The sequence below is a fragment of the Terrapene carolina genome, unplaced genomic scaffold, assembly GCF_002925995.2.
Source record: "Terrapene carolina triunguis isolate 2854851 unplaced genomic scaffold, T_m_triunguis-2.0 Scaffold33911, whole genome shotgun sequence".
NCBI lineage: Eukaryota > Metazoa > Chordata > Testudines > Emydidae > Terrapene > Terrapene triunguis.
Window position 1 is genome coordinate 8,923,880 of NW_020698262.1, and position 26,312 is coordinate 8,950,191.

Below are 26,312 nucleotides of genomic sequence, written 5' to 3' on the forward strand. Positions count from 1 at the left end.
GCAGGTTCAAATACTTAAATCAACTTTTGGGAGCTTAAAATTAGGCACTTAAATATATTTTAGGCATGTAAGTTTGAAAATTTAGACATAGAGGTTACTTTACTAAAACCTTCATAATAGCTTGAACAACATGAGCATTGCCTTGAAAGAGTAACTACATCAGATATTTTGACTTTAATTTAATATTTTTAATGTGAGTGAGACATTGTTTACTCTTTTATTTGACTGCGGAATAGAATTTGAACATCTGTCATGCTTTGTCCATTTGTATTTGTTTTGTCACCGAGCCCTGTAGTTACTCAAAGATCTAGAAAGAGAGAGTGCATATATTTTTTTTTCTGTTTTGCTAAGCCACATTCTGTTTTCTACTTTACTTTCTTTATCTTCCCATTCTCCACCCATTCATTCTCACTTCCATCCAGGAAGGGATGATGTTTATATAGTTAAATGTCTAAAATATGAATAGATCATTAGGAATACAGAAGTCTCAATACTTTTATTCTGTTACTGTGCCTAAAATAATTTTACATGATAGTATACAAGAAAGTATTTTATTTTTTAATTGTTTAAAGAAAATAGAAAGGATCACATTCAATGGAGAAATGTTTGTGACATTCTAAGGTCAGATCCATTAGCATTTAGGACAATGGTACCAGTTATCTGCATAGCAGCATGTCCTGTGTTTTCAGTGGCAAACTTGAAGGCTTTGATTGCTTTTATTCAGAGGGGGGAGGACATGGGGAGAGGCTGGGAAGGATGAGACAGCCAGTCTACACAGCAAACACTGGTTCAAACAAAGGAAGACATATATCTGCTTGTTTGAATAGTTCAGATTTGATTTGCTTTTACAGTTGAGCACAGTTTGAACCTTCAGGGAGGATTCAGGGAACATGTGTACAAATAATTAAATGAAAATGCACGCAGCAAAAAATAGATTCCCCAGTTCTACAAAAATAATTTTTTTTTAAATTATCCCAGCTAGCTCATCACCAAAGAAAGTTTTCTAGGAGAATACTTTAAAATTTTTTTTTTAACTTAAACAAGGATTTATTTTCCCTGCCACCATTTAGAATATTGCTGAGGCTCACCCATAGATTCCGTGACATAGATTACTTTACTTAGTAATTATTTTATTTTATCAATTTCAGGGTCAGTTTCTGACAGTTGTGAGTTTTTCTTTCTTCCTTACTCCCTGACATCTCATTGGCTCCTTAGGGATTCCACCCACTTATCTTTTCCTCCTGTCTGGCACAAACTCCTTATGTTTCAGCAAGTTCCTCCCAAAACTGAAGATGCTTCACCTGAGTCCTCTAGTGATCTATTCTTTTCTCCCTCCTCTTCAATATCTGTTTGGGAGACCACAAGGAGAGGTAAGATTTCACGTCAGTGCTGCCAGAAGTGCACTGAGGACACCCAGCAGTACATCTCATCCATCCCATTAAAGCAGTGTTTCTCAAACTGGGGTCGCCGCTTGTGTAGGGTAAGCCCCTGGCAGGCTGGGCTGGTTTGTTTACCTGCCCCGTCCGCAGGTACAGCCGATCGCAGCTCCCACTGGCCGCGGTTCACCGCTGCAGGCCAATGGGAGCTACTGGAAGCAGCGGCCAGTAAGTCCCTCGGCCAGCGCCGCTTCCAGCAGCTCCCATTGGCCTGGAGCAGCGAACCGCTGCCAGTGGGAGTCGCGGTTAGCCGGACCTGCGGACGGGGTAGGTAAACAAGCCAGGCCGGCCCACCAAGGGCTTTCCCCACACAAGCGGCGACCCCAGTTTGAGAAACACTGTATTAAAGGTATCTGGACCCATTTATCAAAGTGGTGCAAAACCACATGATCCTGTTAGTTCCTCACTAAGTCTAGATGAGCAAGGGAGCACCATTGTGCAAAATGCCTTCCACTTTCAGCTTGCTATAAGTTTCAACCCTTCTTCCCAGAAAAAAGATCTGGCCATCACGATCCTTTCATTATCTCCAAACTGGATTACTGTATTGGGGCCAAAGATGAAAGTGATGCAGAGGTTCTAGTTTGTGAAAAATGTGCCAGCTTTACTTCTCAGTGAGCTGTCACTGATTCCCGGTCTGCTTCCATTGCCAAATCAAGACCAGTGAGCCTGACCTTCAAAGCCAGACCCTGTATGTTATCAACTAAATCTCCTTTCATGAGCCTTCAAGACAGCTGTTCTTCCATGGAACAAGGCAGTTTATAATGTCCAGGGCAGAATATATGAGAGCAGATTAAAATATTTAGCTGTGGAATGAACTTCCGGAGGAGTCTAAAGTTGGCCACCCTCAGAGTACATAGCAAGAGCTTTCTGGTCAAGAAAGCTTTCCTAGTATAATCAAAATTATTTTATTTTTAAGGTATATATATATCTCCACCCAGAGCCTCCTATAACCAGAAAAAAAGAACAGAAGACTTCCTGAGGCTCCACTAAGGAACTTGCTGTGCAGATCTAATTTAGCTGGAAAGCACATGTATAATGTGATTATGGGTGCTGTAGAAAATCCTAATATTTCTTGAAGCAGAGTGGGTTTCAAGATCAATGTATGCCTATACGTTTGCAACTCACTTGGGTCGCCTGCGCATTATGTGTCTACAGACCACCAGGCCAACTTTGTGGAAGAAGCTAAACAGCAATATGAAATTTAACACCACATGGAATGTACTATAAGTGCAAAGCTTTAGGATATCTTACTTTTTCATGTGAAATATTTAACATGGAATTTATTTATCCTTTAATTTCAGCATACTTAAGGTAAACCAATATGTAGGCAATTGTACTCTTTTTTTCATGTAAGTAGTGAAAGAGTGACATTCGTTCACTAGCTCCAGGTAATGGAGCCTACATTTTATACCAAAGTGCTTGATTCTCTATCCAGATAGTAACCATGGTGGCACTATTTCGACTGGCAGTGCAAATCTAATAGTCTTCATTTTGATATAGTGAACAGGATAAGATGATCCAGAATAACTGCTTTAAATTTTACTGTATTTTTAAGCAGAGTGTTCAAAACTCTTCAAAGGCAATACTATTTGTGGATAAAACAGAGGGCTTGGAGTCAAAAGGCCTGGGTTCTGTTATGGCTCTGCCACAGGCTTCTGTCGTGAACTTTAGCAAGCTATTTAATCTCTTTGTCCTTCCGTCCCTTTAATTCTTGGTATGTTTTTGCTATACTCAGAGAATCCTGAAGTGAACTGGAGGACAGCTCATGATTCTAAAGCAGGGGTGGGCAAACTACGGCCCCCGGGCCAGATTCGGCCCGCCAGCCATTTTAATCTGGTCCTCGAGCACCTGCTGGGGAGCGGGGGTCTGGGGCTTGCCCCACTCTGGTGCTCCAGCTGGGAAGCAGGGTCGGGGGCTGCTCGACGCAGCTCCAGGAAGCAGCGGCATGGCCCCTCTCCAGCTCCTACATGTAGGGGCAGCCAGGGGGCTCTGCTCTGCACGCCAGCCCCAAGCACCGCCCCCGCAGCTTCCATTGGCCAGGAACCATGGCCAATGGGAGCTGTGGGGGCGATGCCTGTGGACAAGGCAGCGTGCAGACTGCCTGGCTGCACCTCTGTGTGGGAGCTGGAGAAGGGCATGTCGCTGCTTCTGGGAGCTGCTTGAGGTAAGCGCCGCCCCGAGCCTGCATCCCTGAGCCTCCCCCCATGCCCCAACCCCTGCCCCAGCCCTTATCCTCCTCCCGCCCTCCAAACTCCTTGATCCCAGCCCAGAGCACCTTCCTGCACTCCAAATCTCTCATCCCCAGCCCCACCCCCAGCTGGAGCCTGCACCCCTTCCCGCACCCCTTCCCACACCCCAACCCATTGCCCCAGCCGTGATTCCCCTCCTGCCCTCTGAACCCCTCGGTCCCAGCCCAGAGCACCCTCATGCACCCCAAACTCCTCATCCCCAGCCCCTTCTCAGAGCCCACACCCCCAGCCGGAGCCCTCACACCCCAACCCCAATTTTGTGAGCATTCATGGCCTGCAATTTCTATTCGCAGATGTGGCCCTTGGGCCAAAAAGTTTGCCCACCCCTGTTCTAGAGTTTGTAACTCAAGGTGATGGTAGTCTTCATCTCTCATCTCTGATTATGGTAAATTAGTCTCTGTAGAGTGTCAAACTACAATGTAGGGATGAGTGTGTGTATATATAGGAATATAAGTTCAAGCCAGCATTTAGGACAATTGGATATAAAGAGTTATTTTTAAATGATCGAGGTATTTCTAATTAAATTAACATAAAATGTTATTTTTAAAGAGCTGTTTTGCCTATCATTAAATCTTATTTTCTTTTCTTTGCAGCTTCCTCCATACAATGAAACAGTTTCTTGTGGTATTAAGTCCACAGGTGAACATCATGATGGTAAGAAATCATTCCTTTTTTTTTTTCTTTTTTTCTTTTTTCAGGGTGTAGGACTCTCCCCATAATGTCCTGATATAGTACAGATTGTCTTTAAATTAGTCCTGTTCAGGTTTATTAGCATGTATATGCGCATGTGTTTGTCAGGCTGCTTTTTCAACACTTGCTAGCCCGTTGAAATCTACAAGAATGTTTGAGAATCTTGTTTTAACGTTTTTCTGTAGCTAACTGTAGTAAGTATGCTCGCTACTTCACTGTGGTAGTTTGTGCTCTAACAATGCCATTAAAAAATTTCTTGTTGAAGCTTTTAGAATTCAGTTGAAAAAATTGCTTAGGGCTAGAGCTTAGTATGGAGTTCTTAATCAAGGAGCAACTAAAATAAATACCTTGGATAGCACTTAACCATCTGTGGACTTTTACTGCCCCCTCTGTAAAAGTCTCAACGCGAGTATTTTTTGGCAGTTGCAGCCTGAAGATGACTCTGAGAGCAGTGTTCTGCTTAGTGTTCAGCATGACATTCTGTTTCTATGTGGCTCAGCTGTTTTTCTGGAAAATCCTTTTTTGGAGAGAGTGAGAGAGAAAGTATGACTCGCAATGTGAAAATGTGTTACCGAGCTCTGATTTAAAGCAGTAATGGTCACTGTTTCCCCTCACATGCACATCTTTTCCCCACATGTTAAAAAGGAAAAAAACCCTGCCTGGTTTCATGATATAATATTTCATATTTACATAGCACCTTCCAGCTGAGGATTTCAATTCTTTATAATAGTCTGCATAATACTTTTACAAAGTAGATAAATATTGTCATTTTACAGCTGAGTTAACATAGTTGTAGAGAAGTTGAGACTTGTCCAAAGGTATTTGGGAAGCTTGTGGCAAAACTGGGAATAGAACCCAGATCTCCTTTAGCTAAAAATATACTTGATGTTTGTTTTAAATTTGGCAGGTCATTAGTGCAGCATTTGGAATAGCCATTAAAATTTTGTAGAAGAACAAAACCCACAAGGTAACATTAGGGAAAGTATAAACATAAAGATAAAAGTCATTGGCCATAATTTTCAAATTTTGGTTACTAAACTTAGATGCCTAAACAAAGATTCAGGGAACCTAACCAATCTTTTCAGTGGTGCTGAGCAACAACTCCATCTAAAGTCAGTGGAAGTTGTGAGTGCTTAGCACCTTTGGAAGTCTGGGAATTTTTTTTCCAGGTGCCTAAATATGGATTTAGGTGCCTGACTTTAAATGCCTAAGTTTGAAATAGGGATGATTACCCAAATGGCTTTCTGTACGGTTTAGCACAAGCTATATAGAAAGTTGGTTTCTGCAAATGTTTTTCAGATCCTGCTCAGACCCTAAATACTCCCTCCCTCCCCTGAGATCGGTTAATGATGGCAAATCAAACTTTGCCTGAAAAATGTGTCTTACTTAACAAACCTGCACTGTAATGTGCCTGCATAGTATCATAGTTATGGCTGCATAAGAAGCAGTTGAAACTAAAATGGAAAAAATTACTCAGGCAAAGTCGTTTTTAGTAACATTGAGATGACCCATTGATCACATAACCATAGTATAAAATGTTGCTGTTTTTATGGTGTAATGATATCTACAATGAATGGCTGGGGGAGCTGTTGATGCATATTATGAATAATTGTATTTGGCTAAAAAGCTGCATGATACACAGTGCATACTAATTCTTAATACGCATTCACAGCTTTCATTATAATGCATTGACATGATACATTGTAACATCTTCAAAGGGTATCTTGTCAATGTGCAGTATTCTTCATACCTTCAGGTGCATCCATTTCAATCCATGCAACAATAGATCCTCGAAACACCACGGAATGGATTGAAACAAAGGTGGCTGGAAGCAAAGTGGAAGGTACAAAAATAACCATAAAAGAAAGTTGGTCTCTTTCATATTTTTCTTTAAAAAGGCACTAAATACAATGTTAAAACAAATGAGATTCTGTCGTAACTAGTGGCAGTGTGGAAATGAGTATTGTTACCCAACCTTCACAGTTCCTGTAAATAAGAGGTATTTCAGGGATTTGATTTAAAGAAGGAGTAAAAGTCTTAACTCCTTTTTGGTTGATTTTATCCACTTTACAGTTATTGTAAAGTAAGTATTTTTTCTTACTGCAGTTTGGCTATAGGTAATAGATTTAAATTCCTTTAATAATCCCCTGGTTTGCGGGATTAATAGCATGTGCAATTTTGCTCCAGACTATAAAATAGCATACCAAGTCTTAGTCCAAAAGCAATTTTTTCTAATAAGAATTTAGGAAAAATCCTATGCTTGATTGGTTTCAGATTTTAATAAGTTTTAATTAGGGATTGGAAGATTTCAACAGGTATTAAGAAAAATACACAATTTATTCCTAAAACTTAAAAGTACTGTGATTGGCATCAACTCTGTTATGCTCTGTTGGATAAAAACAAGTGTTAATGACACTGATATGCTCATTAACGTAGATCTGTTGAAATGGCTTGTGCACAAATAAATTGCACAAAATCGTCTTATCCTGTTAGCAAATGTATAGGTAAACTAGATGAATCTGAACATGTAGAGATTAGTGTGCCATATTATACGTATTTATTTTGAAATAGTGACCAGTGTTGTTTGAACAGGAATCCTGTAGGAAAAGGATGATCTGAAACTCACTTTCTAGCAACGCTTTTTTTTCCTTTTGCAAAACAGAAAACAAATGTTTTCAAGCTCATGGAAGCAGTAATATATGTACCATAGAAAATCACACAAAATTGTTTTCTGATTAAATATTAATGAAAATTTGTCCTGGGAATTATTAAAATTTAAAAAACTGCATGAATTTTATAATCTTAATTACATTACACCCCTATTTGGTATTCATGACAATTTCTGTCAGTTATACACTTTAAATGTCAAGGCAGCCTGAGGCATGTAGTATTACTAGTTTTGTAATCTATTAATAAAATATATGTGGTGGTCACTTAAGTGCCATACTCTTGCAGCATACAGTTCTTTGATATCATGTATAAACAGGAATTTAGTTAGGGTTTTACATTTAAAAAAACATGACTATAACAGCATTTTGGTATATTTCAGTCTATTATGAGAAAATTTCTTTTCATTTCTTGAAAGTTATGAAATTATCGAGGTAAATTATTTCTCATTGTTCATATACTCACCTTCAATCAATTTATATTTTAAATGTAATGTGTCTGGCTTTGATCCAGTATCATTAGTTGTATTTCTTGTGACACACAAAATTAATATCATATATTTTTTTATTATTAAATTGCTGATAATTTTGGATTTCCAAAACCTGAAATTGTAACATTTCCAGTAGATTAGAATGTAAAATATCATTCTGCCGTTTGTGACTTGTCTTAAATATTCTTAATTAAAAAATCTTATTAGTTGCAAAGGTGGATTTTACTTTACTTTTGGCAAAATGCAGTTTATAGACTTACTGTCATAGAAAATAAGACCTTCTTTAAAGATGTACAGTAGTATGAAAAAGATGGTTCTTTTCATCACACTCGATGTTTCTCATCCTGCAGTTGGATCCAGGCAGACTACCATTGAAGTCATTCAGACTCCATATAGCTGAAAGGGTACAACTGTGTTTATTGCAAGATCTGTGCCCAGATTTTCTTAAACTGAAGTCCTACTCTGTGTTGAAGGACAACTTTGATACTCTTTGCATCCTCATTTCATTTTAAAATCTTTTAAAACCATTCTTTTTCAAGATACAAATGGAGATTGAGGATGATTTTTGTTTGTATGAGGAATGTCATTTATACTTGCGTTTCAGGAAAGCAGACTTGTCTGTTACTTATTTTGTATCTTTGTGACTGGACTTTACTAACAGAGGTTTTTAATTTATTTTGTCCAGGGGAGGATTATCGGAGAATTGAATTTGGTGTTAATGAAGTTATTGAGACAGAGTCATCTGTGCTGAATAACACTGACTACAGTATTTCGAGCACTCTGAATCCTCAGGCTCCAGAATTTATTCTCGGGTGTGCATCAACTCAGAAAACCCATGATGACATTCTTAATGAAACCAACTACAACTCCATAGACTGCCAGTTCACTGATCCTGCCCTTGCTTTGGATAGCGGTTCTAATCCTGAAAATGATAGCTTATCTGGGGGCCTTGGACAACGGGAGCGTAAAAAGAAGAAAAAAAGACCACCTGGATACTACAGTTATTTGGAAGATGTCAGTGATGGCATTGTTCCTGCAGAGGCTCTTGTAAATGGCCATGCAAATTCATCAGGACTGAATAGTATAAGCACAGAAGATACGGAACTTACAGGAGACAGACCATCATCAGCCTCACCAAGGACTTGTAACAGCCCTGAAAATTCTGTGGACTTCATTAGTGAAGCTGTGTCTGATGATTCTGTTTCTAGTGTATTAGACAATACCAGGACTGCAGGGCAGCCTGAGATATGCAGTGTTACCAATTCTGAACAATTCTGCATCCCCTCAGAGGCTGGCAGAGATAGCCCTTTAAGGACAGCTGTTGTAGAACCTTATGATGGTACTGATACTACTGAAAATCTTGGTGTTACTAATGGACAAACACTTGAATCCTCTGGTGAGGGCACAGCTGCCAATGGGGTAGAATTGCACACTATGGAAAGCACTGACTCAGACCAAGCTAAGCCCGAGGATGTTTCACCTACTACTGAGGCGACAGCCCCAGTTTCAGGATCAGTCCCTGTTAATCAGCCTGCAAAATCGTGGGCTAGTCTTTTTCACAATTCCAAGCCCTCTGCTTCCACATCTGTGGCCTATGTTGAGACTAAGTGTACCCCTCCTGCCACATCTACTCTGGTCCCTGAAAAACAGGTTGAAGTCAAAGAGGGACCTGTTCCAGTTTCAGAGGATCCTGTAGCCATAAAGATTGCAGGTATAGTTAACAGACACTAGAGTGGACATTCTGGTAGAAGAGTAACACATTTTGCCTTAAAACAAGAGTGTACAGTATTGAGAGAGAGAGAGAGAGAAGAGACACTTAAGTTAATGCAAGCTTAAGGTTGATTTTAATTACACAATTCCGAAAATTAAAATAGTTATAAAGTGGGTAACTATTTCAGCTCTGTCCTTTGAATAAACATTGCAATAATGTAATATCATATGATCATACAGCAAATACAGTAATATAAATGCTACATATAAGCATCTAAAGCTACATTAGGCATGGTTTAATTTTAACAGCACAGAGTTTAATTTAACAGTCTTACTGGAGGAGCAGTTTAGAAAAAGTGTTTGCTTTCTGTTGAACTGTATTTGCTAAATAGTATATCTCATTGCCCAGTGTTTGTGATCCTGTTATAATGCATACATTCAAGACAAGAGTGTTCAGATCGCTTATGTTAGAGTTAAGAAATTCAGTTAATGTTAATATTTCAGCTATAATATTTCATTAACATAATTATTTGATTTTGTTTTATCCTTTTTAGGGCTGTCAAACGATTAAAAAAAATTTACTGCAATTAATCAGTTTTAATCACACTACTAAACCATAATAGAATACCATTTAATTAAATATTTGTGGATGTTTTCTACAGTTTCAAATCGATGACAGTTACAACACAGAAAACAAAGTGTACAGGGTTCAATTTAAATTATTTTGATTACAAATATTTGCACTGTAAAAATGATAAAAGAAATAGTATTTTTCAATTCACCTCATACAAGTACTGAAGTGCAATCTCTTTATCATGAAAGTACAGTTTACAAATGCAGATTTTTTTTGATTACATAACTGCACTCTAAAACAAAACTATGTAAAACTTTAGAGCCTACAAGTCCATTCAGTCCTATTTCTTATTCAGCCAGTCGCTAAGACAAACAAGTTTGTTTACATTGACGGGAGATACTGCTTACTGCTTCTTATTTACAATGTCACCCGAAAGTGAGAACAGGTGTTCTCAAGGGACTTTTGTAGCCGGCATTGCAAGGTATTTACATGCCAGATATGCTAAACATTTGTATGCCCCTTCCATGCTCCGGCCACCATTCCAGAGGACATGCTTCCATGCTGATGATGCTTGTTAAAAAAAAGAATGCGTCCATTAAATTTGTGACTGTACTCCTCTGGGTGAGAATTGTATGTCTTCTGCTCTGTTTTACTTGCATTCTGCATATATTTCATGTTATAGCAGTCTCGGAGGATGATCCAGCACGTGTTCGTTTCAAAAACACTTTCACAGCAGATTTGACAAAATGCAAAGAAGGTACTGATGTAAGATTTCTGAAAATAGCTACAGCACTTGACCCAAGACTTAAGAGTCTGAAGTGCCGTCCAAAATCTGAGAGGGACGAGGTGTGGAGCATGCCTTTGGAGTGTAGCTCTTTTAAGACTTCTAATGTGGAAACTAGAGAACCCAAACCACCAAAAAAGAAAATCAACCATCTGCTGGTGGCATCTGACTCAGATGATGAAAATGAATATGCGTTGTCAAGCGGAACCCATCATCAGCATGGAAGCATGTCGTCTGGAATGGTAGTTGAAGCATGAAGGGACATATGAATCTTTAGTGCATCTGGCACGTAAATATCTAGCAACGTCAGCTACAACAGTGCCTTTTGAACGCCTGTTCTCACTTTCAGGTGACATTGTAAACAAGAAGCAGGCAGCATTATCTCCTGCAAATTGTACCCAGCCTTGTTTGTCTGAGTGATTGGCTGACCAAGAAGTAGGACTGGGTGGACTTTGTAGGCTCTAAAGTTTTACATTGTTTTATTTTTGAATGCAGATTTTTTTGTATGTAATTCTACATTTGTAAGTTCAATTTCCGTGATAAAGAGATTGCACTGCAGTAATTGTATGAGGTGAATTGAAAAATACATTTTGTTTTTTACAGTGCAAATATTTGTAAAAAAAAAATAGAGCACTGTACATTTTGTATTCTGTGTTGTAATTGAAATTAGTATATTTGAAAATGTAGTAAACATCCAAAAATATTTAAAATAAATGGTATTCCATTGTTTAACAGCGAGATTAATCACGATTAATTTTTTTAATCGTGCAATTAATCGCAATTCATTTCTTTAATCGCTTGACAGCCCCCCAAAAAAGAAAATTTAGTGTTTCAGTAAGCAGTCAAAACAACCCTACCTGCATTTGTGTGAATTCGTAATCCCCCACATCTGGAGAGGCTTTCTTTAAACAATATAAAATAAAATAAAATCACCTCTTATTTGTAACCAATGAACAGGCCTGAGCAAAGAGAAACCTCAGCCCAATGATACTTTGTGGGTAAAGATATAAATTATAAAAAATAGGGGCTTTGGCCAGAAGTGCCCTCATATCCATAGCTATAACGAAATATGCTAAAATATATGTTCTGGTAAAATTGAATAAGAATTTGCAAAATATGTAAATTAACCTAATTAATTGTCCTTCAAGAGACTCAGTCCATGGGTATTTACTTTTCCCAAAATGTTGTCATATGAATCTGCAAAGTAGAATGCATTATGTAAAAATGCTTGCACAAAATCCTGTTGAGCTGCCATTAACCAATCTATAAGTAAACTGGAAACTAGTGTGTGGATAATTTCTAATGAAAGATTATCTGTATTTGGGAGTTTTCTACTCTAACCAGAAATTGACTGGGGGCTTTCTATCCCAAACCAGCAGGACTACTTGTGGAGGTAAATAGTCTATTTTTTCCCTGTCATTAGTGGTTCTGTTTGAGGCTTGTAAGTAGTAGTCTCATTCACTAAAGATACTTATGATCTGTAATTTTGCCTCAGGGCGGGGGCAAATCCTGCATGACTTATTCACGCATGTAGTCTTATTTGCTTATGTGGAACTACTCGCATAAGACGATCAGTGTTTGGCTCTTGAAATCTCATGGTACTGACCTAGCCCAGCTCTGCTTTGCTTTTAAACTAGATGAGATCAGACATATTCAGAGTAGCACAGAAATGTCTGTTTAAAGAGAAACTGTCAACTTTAAAATTATACTACAGTCTCATTTTTTCCCTAATATTGTTGTAACACCTAAAATATTATAAGTGAAAGAAATTACAGGAACTGTTCTTTAGTTTATGTTGATTTGAAAGCACTTCATGTTTTGTCATTTTCACTGTTTTCTCTGTATAGCCAGATACTATTTTTTCCCCTGCTTATATGTATCTTTCACCACGGAAGAGGAGAGAAAAATGTATTTTTTTGAAAATTATTATAAAACTGCAAAGTTGGCAAATGGTACTTAAATGGGTATAGTCCTTGAAATTACTTTTAATTTTTTAAAGTGATTAGATTACATTGACTAGATGTAAAGCATCCAGCAATTGACTCAATACCAACATTGTTATTCCTGTATTTATTTTATCACAAGATGCACTTATACTTTGGTTATATATTATTTGAGTTTTCTTACCCCGTTAGCTTTAAAATGTTATAAACTGCACTATGGGTAACAAGTTTAAAAATTATGAAGGTTATTGCTGTAGTAAAATGGTGAAGAACAATTTGACTTTACCCTTTACCCCTTTGACTTAAAGGGCCATTGGAAAATATATATGTTCATTTTCAGGTTTGCAGTTAATTGTTTTTGAAAGGTTTTACAAATACTGTGGCTCTAGGGTCACAGGCAGCAGATGAGCATTAAGCTCTCATTATTTAAAAAAGACAAAAAATTTATTTTGTTAAAAGTTCATAAAAAATTGCGTCATAAAATAGTGAGATTTAACATTTATATTTTGTGAAACTGAATTTTTAACTTTTTATTTAAGATGTGATTTTTTCGAATTGTGTGTTGAGTACTTTAAAAGGATAACTGAGTTAAAAAACATTTTAAAACAAATTCCCCTATTTTCAGCTGTTAGCAGTTGGAGTAAGTTAGAGCAGTCTTGGGGTTTCTCCATCTGTTCTGTGGATCAGCTCTACATAGAGCTGCAATAAAAGCAAAGCCACCTGTATGTACCTGATCAGCCAGACCATAGAATGTAGCCGAATGGGTGGTGGGGTAGGTATGTCTATCATATACATGCATATACACACATTTAACTTTTTGTAATTTGTTAATACAAATAAATATGTCAAAATATATGTACCAAAAACTTTAAAAAACCTCATGTCACTAAAATTTTAAATACTTTTAATGTTAAAATATTAAATTTTCTTTTGATTTTTAGGTTCTCTGTTATTTTAAAAACATAAATCTGAATTTGGGGCCTAAATTGACCTGATGGTATACCTTTAAGTCTGTCATGCAGTCAGTCTAAAACTAACACAGTATTTCATATGCTTTGAGCTTAGTGGTTATAATTGGGTTCTAATACAGGGGTCGGCAACGTTCGGCACGCGGCTCGCCAGGGTAAGCACCCTAGCGGGCCGGGCCAGTTTATTTACTTGCTGACGCGGCAGGTTCGGCCGATCGCGGCCACCACTCGCCGCGGTTCGCCGTCCAGGGCCAATGGGGGCAGCGGGAAGCGGTGCGGGCCGAGGTGGTGAGTTCTGGCCTTAAGGGTAGGTAAGAGCGTTTATCAGCTTATCACTTCATCTAACTGGGCCCGTTAGTATTTTGTAATTTTACATTTTAAGTGATTTAAAGTAGCAGCGTTGTGCAGTTTAATGACAAATCTGACCGACTTTAAAATTGTTATAATACCATAGGGAATTTACATTAGATTCTAAATACCTCTTATCAAAACAATGTATTGTTCTGTCTAAAAAAAAACTTTCTAAAAATCCTTTTATCAGTGATAGTGTACACACAAAGTTGAAAGGTCTCTGGAACAAAGATTTTTAACCCACCCACCCCCCAAATTAATAGGCAAACATACCTTTTTTTCTTTTGAGGGGATATTGCATAGAGTAGAGCAGGGGTCGGCAACGTTTGGCACGCAGCTCACCAGGGTAAGCACCCTGGCGGGCCGGGCCAGTTTATTTACCTGCTGACGCGGCAGGTTCGGCTGATCGTGGCCCCCACTGGCTGTGGTTCGCTGTCCCGGGCCAATGGGGGCGGCGGAAAGCCGTGGCCAGCACATCCCTCGCCCGCGCTGCTTCCCGCCGCCCCCATTAGCCCGGGACGGCGAACCATGGCCAGTGGGGGCTGCAATTGGCCGAACTTGCCCGCATGCTCGGGGTTCAGCTGATCGCCATATTTGGGGTCGGGAAGGAATTTTCCTCCAGGGTAGATTGGCAGAGGCCCTAGAGGTTTTTCACCTTCCTCCGCAGCATGGGGCAGGGGTCGCTTGCTGGAGGATTCTCTGCAACTTGAAGTCTTTAAATCATGATTTGGGGACTTCAACAGCTGAGTCAAGGGAGAGAATTATTCCAGGAGTGGGTGGGTCCACTTTTGTGGCCTGCATCATGCGGGAGGTCAGACTAGATGATCATAATGGTCCCTTCTGACCTTAGTCTATGAGTCAGCAGGTAAATAAACTGGCCCGGCCCGCCAGGGTGCTTACCCTGGGGAGCCACGTGCCAAACGTTGCCGACCCCTGGAGTAGAGAGTAGGAATCACTTAATAGTAATTTAAAATCACAAGTCTTCTTATAAAGTGTATGACTGGCTGAAACTTGGTGTGTTGATCTTACACCTCTTGGTATCAACCCTAATCTGGAGGGACTACTTTGAGAGGAGAGAGGATAGTTCAGTCTCTCTGTTGATTGGATCCACATCATATGTGTATGCCGTGGTGGCTTAGTTGTGTATAACCAACTCAGTTCATATAATATTAGTCAAATTGTGCCATGTATGTGTACACGAGCCACCTAGTGTCTTGTTCATCATGCGATAGTGAATATTGCTATTAAGCCGTTTTGTATCAGTTAATACTAGGGCTGTCAATTAATCGCAGTTAACCTATGCGATTAACTCAAAAATTAATCGCCGTTTTAATCGCACTGTTAAACAATAGAATACCAATTGACATTTATGAAATATTTTGGATATTCTTCAACATTTTCATATATATTGTATTCTGTGTTGTAAATGAAATCAAAGTGTATAATATTTTTGATTACAAATATTTGCAGTGTAAAAATGATAAACAAAAGAAATAGTATTTTTCAATTCCCCCCATAGAATCACTGTAGTGCAATCTCTTGGTCATAAAAGTGCAACTTACAAATGTAGGTTTTTTGTTTTGTTACATAACTGCCATGCAAATGCCTGTTTTCACTTTCTGGTGACATTGTAAATAAGAACAGGGAAGCATTTATCTCCTGATAATGTAAACAAACTTGTTTGTCTTAGCAATTATGAACAAGAAGTAGGACAGAGTGGACTTGCAGGCTCTAAAATTTTACATTGTTTTATTTTTGAATGCAGTTTTTTTGTACATAATTCTACATTTGTAAGTTCAACTTTCATGATAAAGAGATTGCACTACAGTACTTGTATTAGATGAATTGAAAAATACTATTTCTTTTGTTTATCATTTTTACAGTGCAAATACTTGCAATCAAAAATAAATATAAAATGAGCACTGTACACTTTGTATTCTGTGTTGTAATATAAATCAATATATTTGAAAATGTAGAAAGCATCCAAAAATATTTAAATGGTATTCTATTATTGTTTAACAGTGCAATTAATCACGATTAATTTTTTCAATCGCTTGACAGCCCTAGTTAGAACCAGTTACCCAAGATAAAAGGCCTTACCAGTCACTTTAACTTCCAGCACCTCTGTTGCTTACATCAACAAAATATTTTGGTCTGAAGCTGGTAATGGTCTCAATGAACACGTAATAGGTATGATTATGGTGCTTCTTCGGGATCAGTTCTTCCACAAGCGCCTTTATCTTCTGACTGTCATCTTACCACCTTTCCTGATATCAGAAGAAATGTGGGAACATAGACTTGTAGGTTAATTTTCCAACAAACTTTCATTCCATTAATTTTGGCAAGATTTATTTTCTTTACCAAAAGAGTTAAGTCAAATAACTTATATTGCTGTATCATAAGTGAACTTACATTAAAATTTAGCTTTACACATACTGAATATCATTAGAATATTGTTACAATAGTTTATTTATAGGCATTTTGAGACTAAAATCCCCATTCTTAAATTATCCTTTGCTATTTCATTCTTGTTTCAAAATGACTGCAAGATTTTTAATAAATCTGTACTACTATTCTTCCACCAGGTGGGAGCAGAGACACATTTCATAATGGGTGTGTTTGTAATGTAACAAAATAACAATATGATTATATTCCGTTTTCTTTAGCAGCTTGGATTTTGATAACTGTTTTTCAAAGGGAAGAGTTCACAGTAGAAATTACTCTCCAGTCAAAAGGAGACTGCCTTTAATAACAGCTGGCTTAATTGTAATAAAGTGATTGTTGTAATATAGAGCGCTTCTGTGTGAATACTGGCCATTCAACTGAGAATCTAAATACCTCATTAAAACTTGTAATCACTGTGGTTTTCTGATCTTATGGGAAAAGATAATTACTAATCTTGATTATTGGCTGTAAGTGCTGAAGAACATTTTAAAACTTTGGATGTGAAATACATTAAAGTGCTATTGGGCGGGGGGGGGTTGTATAAGTACATACAAATGTGTGTAAAATATTAAAAGAATTTCATTTTATTTTTTTGAATTAATTCCCTTTGCCTAGCTCTGCTGTGTTCCATTTCAGGTCCTGATTCTCTTCTCCCTAGGTGGACATAACTGTATACTAATTCTGTCAAACTTTTATTTCTGTCTTGTCATCTGAGTTCCCCTGGAAGCTCTGAGAACATCCCTCTCCCCCCATCTTGTGGTTCAAACATAGGACTAGGAATCAGGAAATCTGGGTTCTGTTTCTAACATTATCATAGATACGTGTGTGACCTTGGTCAGGTCACTTTTTTGTGCCTCAGTTTCACCAACTGTTAAATGGGGACTTAACCTCACAAATCACCTGTGAGGTCTAACTTAAAGTTTGTAAAGTATTTTTACCTCAGATAGAAGGTGCTGTAGTAGTGCCAAAGAATCATTGCATAATCTTTTAGGGCCTTTGTGATTTTAACCCTCTGCCTTCTAGAAGAAGGTTCTATAAAGCTCAAACATGCCGCTTGTTGAGTGAAGTAATTAATTTTGCTCCAAGGGCTGACACGGGCACAGCAACTGCCAGCCTAGGGACACAAGACTCAGGACTAGAAATGAAGGATGGCAGAGTTAGGCCAGTGGGATGCCTTGGAAATATGAAATTGAAATGTGTTTTCATATCACACCATTGTAGACATTGGTTTAATTTTAGGGTTGCTCACAATTGTGGTCCTGCTGGGACTCTTTGTCCACCTAAAAAGTATTTGCCATTGAAACTTTCAATATTCTTCAACTCGGGGTTATAGTTAATCATAAGCTGTAGTAAAATCATTATTTAGTGGTTTTTTTTAAATTAAAAAATGGAATGCTAACTCTACCTAGATAGCGTCTATTAACTTATTTTGGATGGATAGAGGATATCCACTCTGTTTTAAAGTGTCTATTTCTTTTCTTTTGCTAGTATGTTAAGCTTTGAACTTGACCTCTTTTTTAAAGGATGGTATTGATTAGAGAGAATTAGAAATAGACACATGTTAATACTTGATAAATTTTCCAGCAATTGGATTGAAATCATAACAAGATTCTCAAAACTACATGTTTTAAAAACATACTCTGAAACACAAGTGGAATTTATTTGTCTAGATCAGTGGTTCTCAATTTTTTTTAATGCCATGACCCTATGTTAGAACATAAAAATTGCCAGTAATCTCCCACCTATTTAGTCATAAAGAAAGGGGAAGAGAGTGTTTGTAAACCCACTTCTTCCTGGCCGCACCTCCTTCAGGTTAAAGCAGAGTGTTTTTTATTTCCTGGAGATGTTCTAGATCTAAACATTGTTTCCAAAACCAACTTCATGGCCACCAGGGGATGCTAAAGATCCTAGCATTACTGGTTGTTTCTTCAGTTTACTTCTCACTGTAAGAAAAATAAATAAAAATTAAGTTTAATTTATGTTTAAAGAAGATAATGGTGAGGAATGAAATAAACATTTTTCACAAATTCCAAACTTCAGTATTGATTGTTGTTAGAATGGAACATTCTAGGACAGAGTCTTAGTTTAGCTTTTATATAAACTGAAAGTGTTTAGAGAATATCAGGAAGCATTTTTCCTAATTTACTACTTTGAAACTTTCTGTGTTTTAATCTGATGTAGAAGAGAGGTGATATATTATCAGAATGGCAATTTCTTTTTAAGTATGGAAAGGTACTTTTTGAAGTGCAAATTGTTGATTTGTAATAGATAAAATTCATAGAGACTTGTACCAGTAATTTTAAGGTACAACTTAAGAAAGCTTTAAGGGGAAGATAATGTGTTTAGCAAACACACTTATAGTTAATAGATTAAATATTTAATTTATGTTTTGAAAAGCTTAAACATTTATAAATCATGCAGCATCAAAGTGTGATATATTTATACTTCCTTTTATTCCCAATAAAATATTTTTATATGATGATGTCTAAACTTTAAAAGCTAAAATCTTTCCTTCTAAACAATTTTTAGGGACCTTTCTGTTTCCTGCTGCCTCTTAATATAATTGTTAATTGGATTGTTGAAAGATTTAACTGTTCGGTAGTTTCCAGTATTGTTATGATATGAACTAACTTGGTGGTGAAAGTACTAAATTAAAATAGTAAAGAATAGTATTACCAATGGGGCACTGGATTTTATTTGTGGTTCTGCCACTTACCTGTTGTGTGATTTTTGGGCAGGTCACTTCACCTCTTTGTGCTTTCATTTCTCCTCTCACCCTTTGTGTCTCTCGTCTATTTAGATATGATTGCTGTGAACGTGTTAGGTCTGATCTGCATTAAAAAGTTAGGTCGACTCAGCTATGCCACTCAGGGATGTGAATAATTCACAACACATAGGCCTGGTCTACACTAGGAGGTTATGTCGAATTTAGCAGCGTTAACTCAAATTAACCCTGCACCCGTCCACACAACGAAGCTATTTATTTCGACATAGAGGTCTCTTTAAATCGATTTCTGTACTCCTCCCCGACGAGGGGAGCAGCGCTAAATTCGACATGGCCATGTCGAATTAGGGTAGGTGTGGATGGAATTTGACGCTAATAGCTCCGGGAGCTATCCCACAGTGCACCACTCTGTTGACGCTCTGGACAGCAGTCCGAGCTCGGATGCTCTGACCAGCCACACAGGAAAAGCCCCGGAAAAATTTGAATTCCTTTTCCTGTCTGGCCAGTTTGAATCTCATTTCCTGTTTGGACATCGTGGCGAGCTCAGCAGCACTGGCAACGATGCAGAGCTCTCCAGCAGAGGTGACCATGCAATCGCAGAATAGAAAGAGGGCCCCAGCATGGACTGATCGGAAGTCTTGGATCTGATCGCTGTGTGGGGCGATGAGTCTGTGCTTTCGGAGCTGCGATCGAAAAAACGGAATGCGAAGATCTACAAGAAGATCTCCAAAGCCATGAAGGAGAGAGGATACAGCCGGGATGCAACGCAGTGCCGCGTGAAAATCAAGGAGCTGAGACAAGGCTACCAGAAGACCAAAGAGTCAAACGGACGCTCCAGATCCCAGCCCCAGACATGCCGTTTCTACAAGGCACTGCATTCCATTCTAGGTGCGGCCGCCACCACTACCCCACCACTGTCTGTGTACTCTGATGATGGGCTATTGTCCACGGCCGCTTCCTCGGAGATGTTCGCGGACGGGGAAGATGAGGAAGGAGATGAGGATGATGAGGCAGTCGACAGCACTTTCAACGCTGATTTCCCCGACAGCCAGGATCTTTTCATCACCCTCACGGAGATCCCCTACTAACCCTCCCAAGGCGGTAACCCAGACCGTGAATCAGGGGAAACATCAGTAGGTAAGTGTTTTAAACATTTATTTTGAACAGAATAGGAATGGTATCTTAACAATGGGTTTTTCATGATTAGTTTGCCCTAGGCGCTTTAGTTTCTAGTCCTTGCCAGTGCAGCTACTGGAAAATTCTGTCAATATGTCCGGGGATAGAGCAGAAATCCTCCTGGGACATCTCCACGAAGGTCTCCTGGAGGTATTGTGAAAGCCTTTGCATCAGGTTCCTGGGGAGAGCGGCCTTATTGCGTCCTCCATGGTAGGAAACTTTTCCGCGCCAGGCTAGCAGCAAGTACTCCGTCATCATTGCCTCGCAAAGCATGGCGGCATACGGCCCTGGTGCTTGCTGGCATTCACGCAGCATGCGGTCTTTCTCGGTCTCCGAAATCCTCATCAGAGTGATATCACTCATGGTGACCTGCTTTGAATTAGGGGAATGTTAGTATTGGGACTGATTGCCTGTTCCTTTACATAACTGTAACCGGCCGTTTACAGCCACGCGGTGGAGGCGTGACAGGGGCAGCATGCAGGGATCTTTCCCGGGGACAGCCGCGAGGGGGGTGGGACAGGGGCAGAGTTCATGCTGGCCGGATTGCCGGCAGCAGGAACTGGCCAACGCTAGGAGCATTGCTTGGAATGTCAAAGGAGGGCACTGCTATAAATTAAGCTTTAAGCAGCCAAAAGTCTACGGCTTACCATGTCCGCCTGCTAGCCGAATTCCGTTGTCCGGCCCCGCTTGTGTGATCTGTACAGCAAGATCCCAGGCACTCAATAGGAAGGCCGAAAATTCGACCTTGTACTGAGTGCGCATGTGATAGGTGCTGTGCATGGTCTTGTTCACAGAGAGAGACTATATTCATTGTTTGCAAAACTGTATCTTTCTGAGGAAGTCACTCCCTTTTTCCCATCCCACAGCTGCGAGTGTCTCCCGAGCTACCCCGGCATCCCGCTCCCAGAGGCTGGCGCAGATCAGGCGACGAAAGAGAAGGACACGGGACGAGATGTTCTCAGAACTTATGGGCTGCTCCCGAGCCGAGGCGGCCCAGCAGACCCAGTGGAGGGAGAACATGTCGCAATACCAGCGATCACACAGTGAACGGGAGGAGAGGTGGCGGCAGGAAGACCAGCAGGCGACTCAAACGCTGCTTGGACTAATGAGGGAGCAAACGGACACGCTCCGGCACCTTGTAGATGTTCTGCAGGACCGGAGGCAGGAGGACAGAGACCCGCTGCAGTCTCTCTCTAACCGCCCCCCCACCCCCAAAGTCCCATCCCCCCCCACCCAAAGTCCCAAGAAGGAGGGGCGGCAGGGGCCGTTAAAACAGTCACTCCACCCCTGCAGACTGCTCAAGTAACAGAAGGCTCTCATTCCCAAAGATCTGATAAGTCCTTTCCTTCAGTCCAAAAGCACCTCACCCAAGCCCCCGTCCCAGTTTCATCCCCTAACTGTGGTGTTAATAAAAAATACGTTTCTGTTAATTACTGTTTCCATCATGTTCTTTTAGAGAACAGTGTGTTTGAAGGGGGGGAAGGGGGTTGGTAATTGGAGAGGACGGTCACCTTTACCAGGGTACAGACACGGGGGCAGGTTCAGCAGAAGGTCTCACACACATTGCAGTCACTAGGCACCCTGGTCAGTCTGGGAGGTGGTTTTCATGTTCGGTGTGGGGGGGGGGGGGGGCTATGTGAGTTTGTGGCGGGGGAGAGCGGTTACAGATCTTATGCAGTGGTCCTTAGCCTGGATGACAGAGCCACGCAGCAGGGGATCTGTAACCGCCTTCCCCCGCCACAAAGTCACATAGCCCCCACACACAGAGTCCCGAAAAGGAGGGGTGGCAGGCTCCGTTGAAACAACCAGTCCACCACTGCGGACCGCTTTAGGAGCAGGAGCCTGTCATTCCTCGAGTTTAGAAGCGTCCTTTCCATCCCATCACTACACCCGCTCCCCACCACAGTCTGCTTCCCAGTTTCAACTCTTTACCACGAAAGCCTTAATAAAGAAAACGGTGTTAATGAACAAAGTTTCATTTATTTTATTTTTAAAGGTGTGTTGGAAGGGGGGGAAGGGGGTTGGTAACTGGAGAGGATAGTCAACATTAACTGGGTAAAGAAACGGGGGCAGCTTCACCTTCTGAATAAACAAACTTAATAGTCACAGGTTACCCTGCTCACTCTGGAACCTAGCTTTCAAAGCTTCCTGGATGCACAGCGCGTCCCGCTGGGCTCTTCTAATCGCCCGGCTGTCTGGCTGGGCGTAATCAGCAGCCAGGCGATTTGCCTCAACCTCCCACCCCGCCATAAACGTCTCCTCCTTGCTCTCACAGAGATTGTGGAGCACACGGTAAGCTGCAATAACAATGGGGATATTGGTTTCGCTGAGATCAGAGCGAGTCAGTAAGCTTCTCCATCTCCCCTTCAGACGTCCAAAAGCACACTCCACCACCATTCTGCACTTGCTCAGCCGGTAGTTGAAGAGTTCTTTTTCACTGTCCAGGGCGCCTGTATAGGGCTTCATGAGCCAGGGCATTAGCGGGTAGGCTGGGTCCCCGAGGATGACTATAGGCATCTCCAACAGTTATTTTGTGGTCCGGGAAGTAAATACCTTCCTGCAGCCATCTAAACAGACCAGAGTTCCTGAAAACGCGAGCATCATGAACCTTGCCTGGCCATCCGACGTTGATGTTGGTAAAACGTCCCCTATGGTCCACCAGTGCTTGCAGCACCATTGAAAAGTAGCCCTTTCGGTTAATGTACTGGCTGGCCTGGTGGGCCAGTCCCAGGATAGGGATGTGAGTTCCATCTATAGCCCCACCGCAGTTTGGGAATCCCATCGCAGCGAAGCCATCTATGATCACCTGCACGTTTCCCAGGGTCACTACCTTTAAGAGCAGTAGCTCAACGATTGCGTTGGCTACTTGCATCACAGCAACCCCTACGGTAGATTTGCCCACTCCAAAGTGATTCGCGACTGACCGGTAGCTGTCTGGCGTTGCAAGCTTCCAGAGGGCTATGACCACTCGCTTCTGGACAGTCAGGGCTGCTCGCATCCGGGTGTCCTTGCGCTTCAGGGCAGGGGACAGCAACTGACAAAGTTCCAGGAACGTTCCCTTACGCATCCGAAAGTTTCGCACCCACTGATTCATTCCAGACCTGCAGCACTATGCGGTCCCACCAGTCCGTGCTTGTTTCCCGGGCCCAGAATCGCCATTCCACAGCATCAACATGACCCATTGCCACCATGATGTCCACGGCGCGGGGTCCTGTGCTTTGTGACAGGTCTGTGCCACTCTCAGACTTCATGTCCTCACCGCACTGCCGTAGCCGCCTCGCCCGATTTCTCAGCATTTGCCTCTGAAAAAGGTGGATAATAAGGTGCGAGGTGTTCACAACAGCCATAACTGCAGCGATGATCGCAGCAGGCTCCATGCTCGCAGTGCTGTGGCGTCCGCGCTGTCAATCACCAGAAAAGTGCGTGAACTGATTGCCCACCGGCACTTTCACGGAGGGAGGGCAGGAGTGACGGTTGAATGACGACAGTTACCCAAAACCACCCTCGACACATTTTTTGCCCCAGCAGGCATTGGGGGCTCGACCCAGAATTCCAGTGGGCTGCGGGAACTGTGGAATAGCTGCCCACAGTGCACTGCTTCCAATGTCGACGCTTGCCCCGTTAGTGTGGACTCACAAAGTCGAATTACTGTCCTTAGTGTGGATACACACGTTCGACTTTGTAATATCGGTTCCACAATTTCGCTTTAAGTAAAATCGAACTACTCTCCTAGTGTAGACATACCCATAGAGACCTAATTGTTCCTGGTGTAGACAGCGTTAGGTTGATGGAAAAATTCATCTGTTGACCTAGCTACTGCCTCTTGTGGAGGTAATTACCAATGCTAATGGGAGAACCCCTCCCATTGGCATAGGTAGCATCTACACTGAACTTCTGCAGTGTCGCAGCTGCAGCATTTCAAGTCACTCTCTTGTGTTTATACAGAGCCTAGCACAATGTGGCCCCAATCTTATTAGGACCCAGATGCTTCTGTAATAAAAGTAGTAATAATCCACTCTTGTTATAAAGGTACACTATTTGCTTAAGCTCCACATTTCACCTACCTTGTAAATTTGTTGTGAGGTACTGTGCAGGTTCTGGGGAGGGATAGCTCAGTGGTTTGAGCGTTGGCCTGTTAAACCCAGGGTTGTGAGTTCAATCCTTGAGGGGGCCACTTGGGGATCTGGGGCAAAATCAGTACTTGGTCCTGCTAGTGAAGGCAGGGGGCTGGACTCGATGACCTTTCAAGGTCCCTTCCAGTTCTAGGAGATGGGATATCTCCATTAATTATAATTATAAACATCTCATCAGATTTTGAAAAGAGGCCCACATCTAATGGTTCCTGTGTAGGTACTGAAATAAATGGCTATATTTACAAAAGTGCTCATCCCGTTTTTGTCACTTTCGCAAATGTGATCGCCTTATTTTGAAGCCTAAATGGAAGCTGAGCAGTTTTGGAAAGGTGGCCCTAATGATGGATGGTGAGCACTTTTGAAGATCTTGGCCCCATTTTTAAAACGTAGGGGACAAGAGACACAGATGGGTATTTATGTAAATCAATGTGTTGTGCTTCCTTTGAAACAGCCAGTAACTAACATGCATTATGTTAATATCAGTCCATGCTGGTGCACAAAGATATTTTGGGTACAAAATTGTGTACATTGAAACTTCTAAACTGAAACAACTGTCAATTTCAGTTCCATTCAAACTAAGAGAGAAGTTTGCTAAATGTTCAATAAAATTGGCTAAATATCCAATAAAATTGGTTGCAGGGGATTACAACTAATGGAGATTTATATATTTTTTTTTTAAAAAAAAATATATGCATACTGAAGTCTTGTCATTGTTTTATAAGATCATAGGAGTAGGAAAAGCCTTATTAAAGATTTGATATTAATCCTCACCCAAACTGGAGATAATCTTTCACTGAAAAGGATGTATCTGATATTATACTGTTATGCTGAGGAGTACTGCAGACTGCATCTTTGAGGTTGGATGTGAACGGACCCTTTAATTAATATAACTTTCAAGAATGAATTAATCAGAAGCCACCAATCTAAGCGATAAGGGGGTTGTGAACTTTCTCTGGAATTTGGGCTAAGTGGATGCAGGGCTTTTTTTTGTTTTTGTTTTTTGGAGCATTGGGTGTGTGTGTGTGTGTGTGTGTGTGTGTGCACGCACGCACGCAGAGGCAAAAAAAGCAAGAAAGCTGGTGAGCATAGTGTAATCCTTGAAAAACCTTGAGAGTATGCTTTTGGGTCTGTTGGCTAAAGAGGCTTGCAGCTGTAAGCTAAGAAACTGCTTCTTTTGTTCTTGAGTCTTTCTGAATTCAAAGAAGCGGGACATGTACATTACTTGCATCTGAGAAAATACCAGACTCCATCAATTTCTACATCCAACTGGAACATCCATAGGGCCCTAAACTTTGACTAGCTGTATGGGTCAAAAAGGGGCAACAGTACTTTAAATTTAGCCAAAAACAGGCTTTGAGGTAGAAAAATTTGTTGTTGATAGGAATTGAGAGGGGTGATTTGCATTGTATAGCTGAAGTAACTTGGTGTTTGCTAGTTACCTTGTACATTTCCTTGATGCTAAACTTACTATTTTTAATTCTACAGAATTACTGGAGAATGTAAAATTAATACATAAACCAGTATCTTTGCAACCACGAGGGCTGATCAATAAAGGAAACTGGTGCTATATCAACGCTGTATCCTTACCTTGGGGAAATGAAATCTAATTTAAATTCATTAATTTGTATAGTATGGTAATCGTCAGTGTTATCTAGAATACACAATAGACCTGCAGCATTAGATTGACAGTGGTTCTAATTAGCTGCATTAACTGTCTGAATTACCAGTATTGCATACAATTAAAAAAAATTTGTACACTTCAACTATGACTATAGTATGTTGCAAAAGTCCTTACGGTTGTATACCAAAAGTAATAGTGGGTTCTTCTTTGAGGCGTGTCCCTGTGGGTGCTCCACTGCAGGTGTTGGTGCGTCCCCGTGCCTTTGATCGGAGAATTTCAGCAGCAGTGCTCGTCTGGGTTGCGCATGCATTCTCCCCATCTCGTGCTGTTGTTGGCGCCTATCTAGTGCC

The 26,312-nt window shown here is 40.6% G+C and overlaps 1 protein-coding gene across 1 annotated transcript in view; it reads left to right on the forward strand.

The window, feature by feature from the left end:
* The window catches only part of LOC113409625 (ubiquitin carboxyl-terminal hydrolase 10), a 77,880-nt gene that overhangs the window by 25,203 nt on the left and 26,365 nt on the right, over window positions 1–26,312 (forward strand). The window contains exons 3-5 of the mRNA XM_026663758.2: window positions 4,279–4,339; window positions 8,218–9,243; window positions 25,827–25,918. Coding sequence (XP_026519543.1) covers window positions 4,279–4,339; window positions 8,218–9,243; window positions 25,827–25,918 — 1,179 coding nt within the window. The remainder of the gene's footprint in view (window positions 1–4,278; window positions 4,340–8,217; window positions 9,244–25,826; window positions 25,919–26,312) is intronic.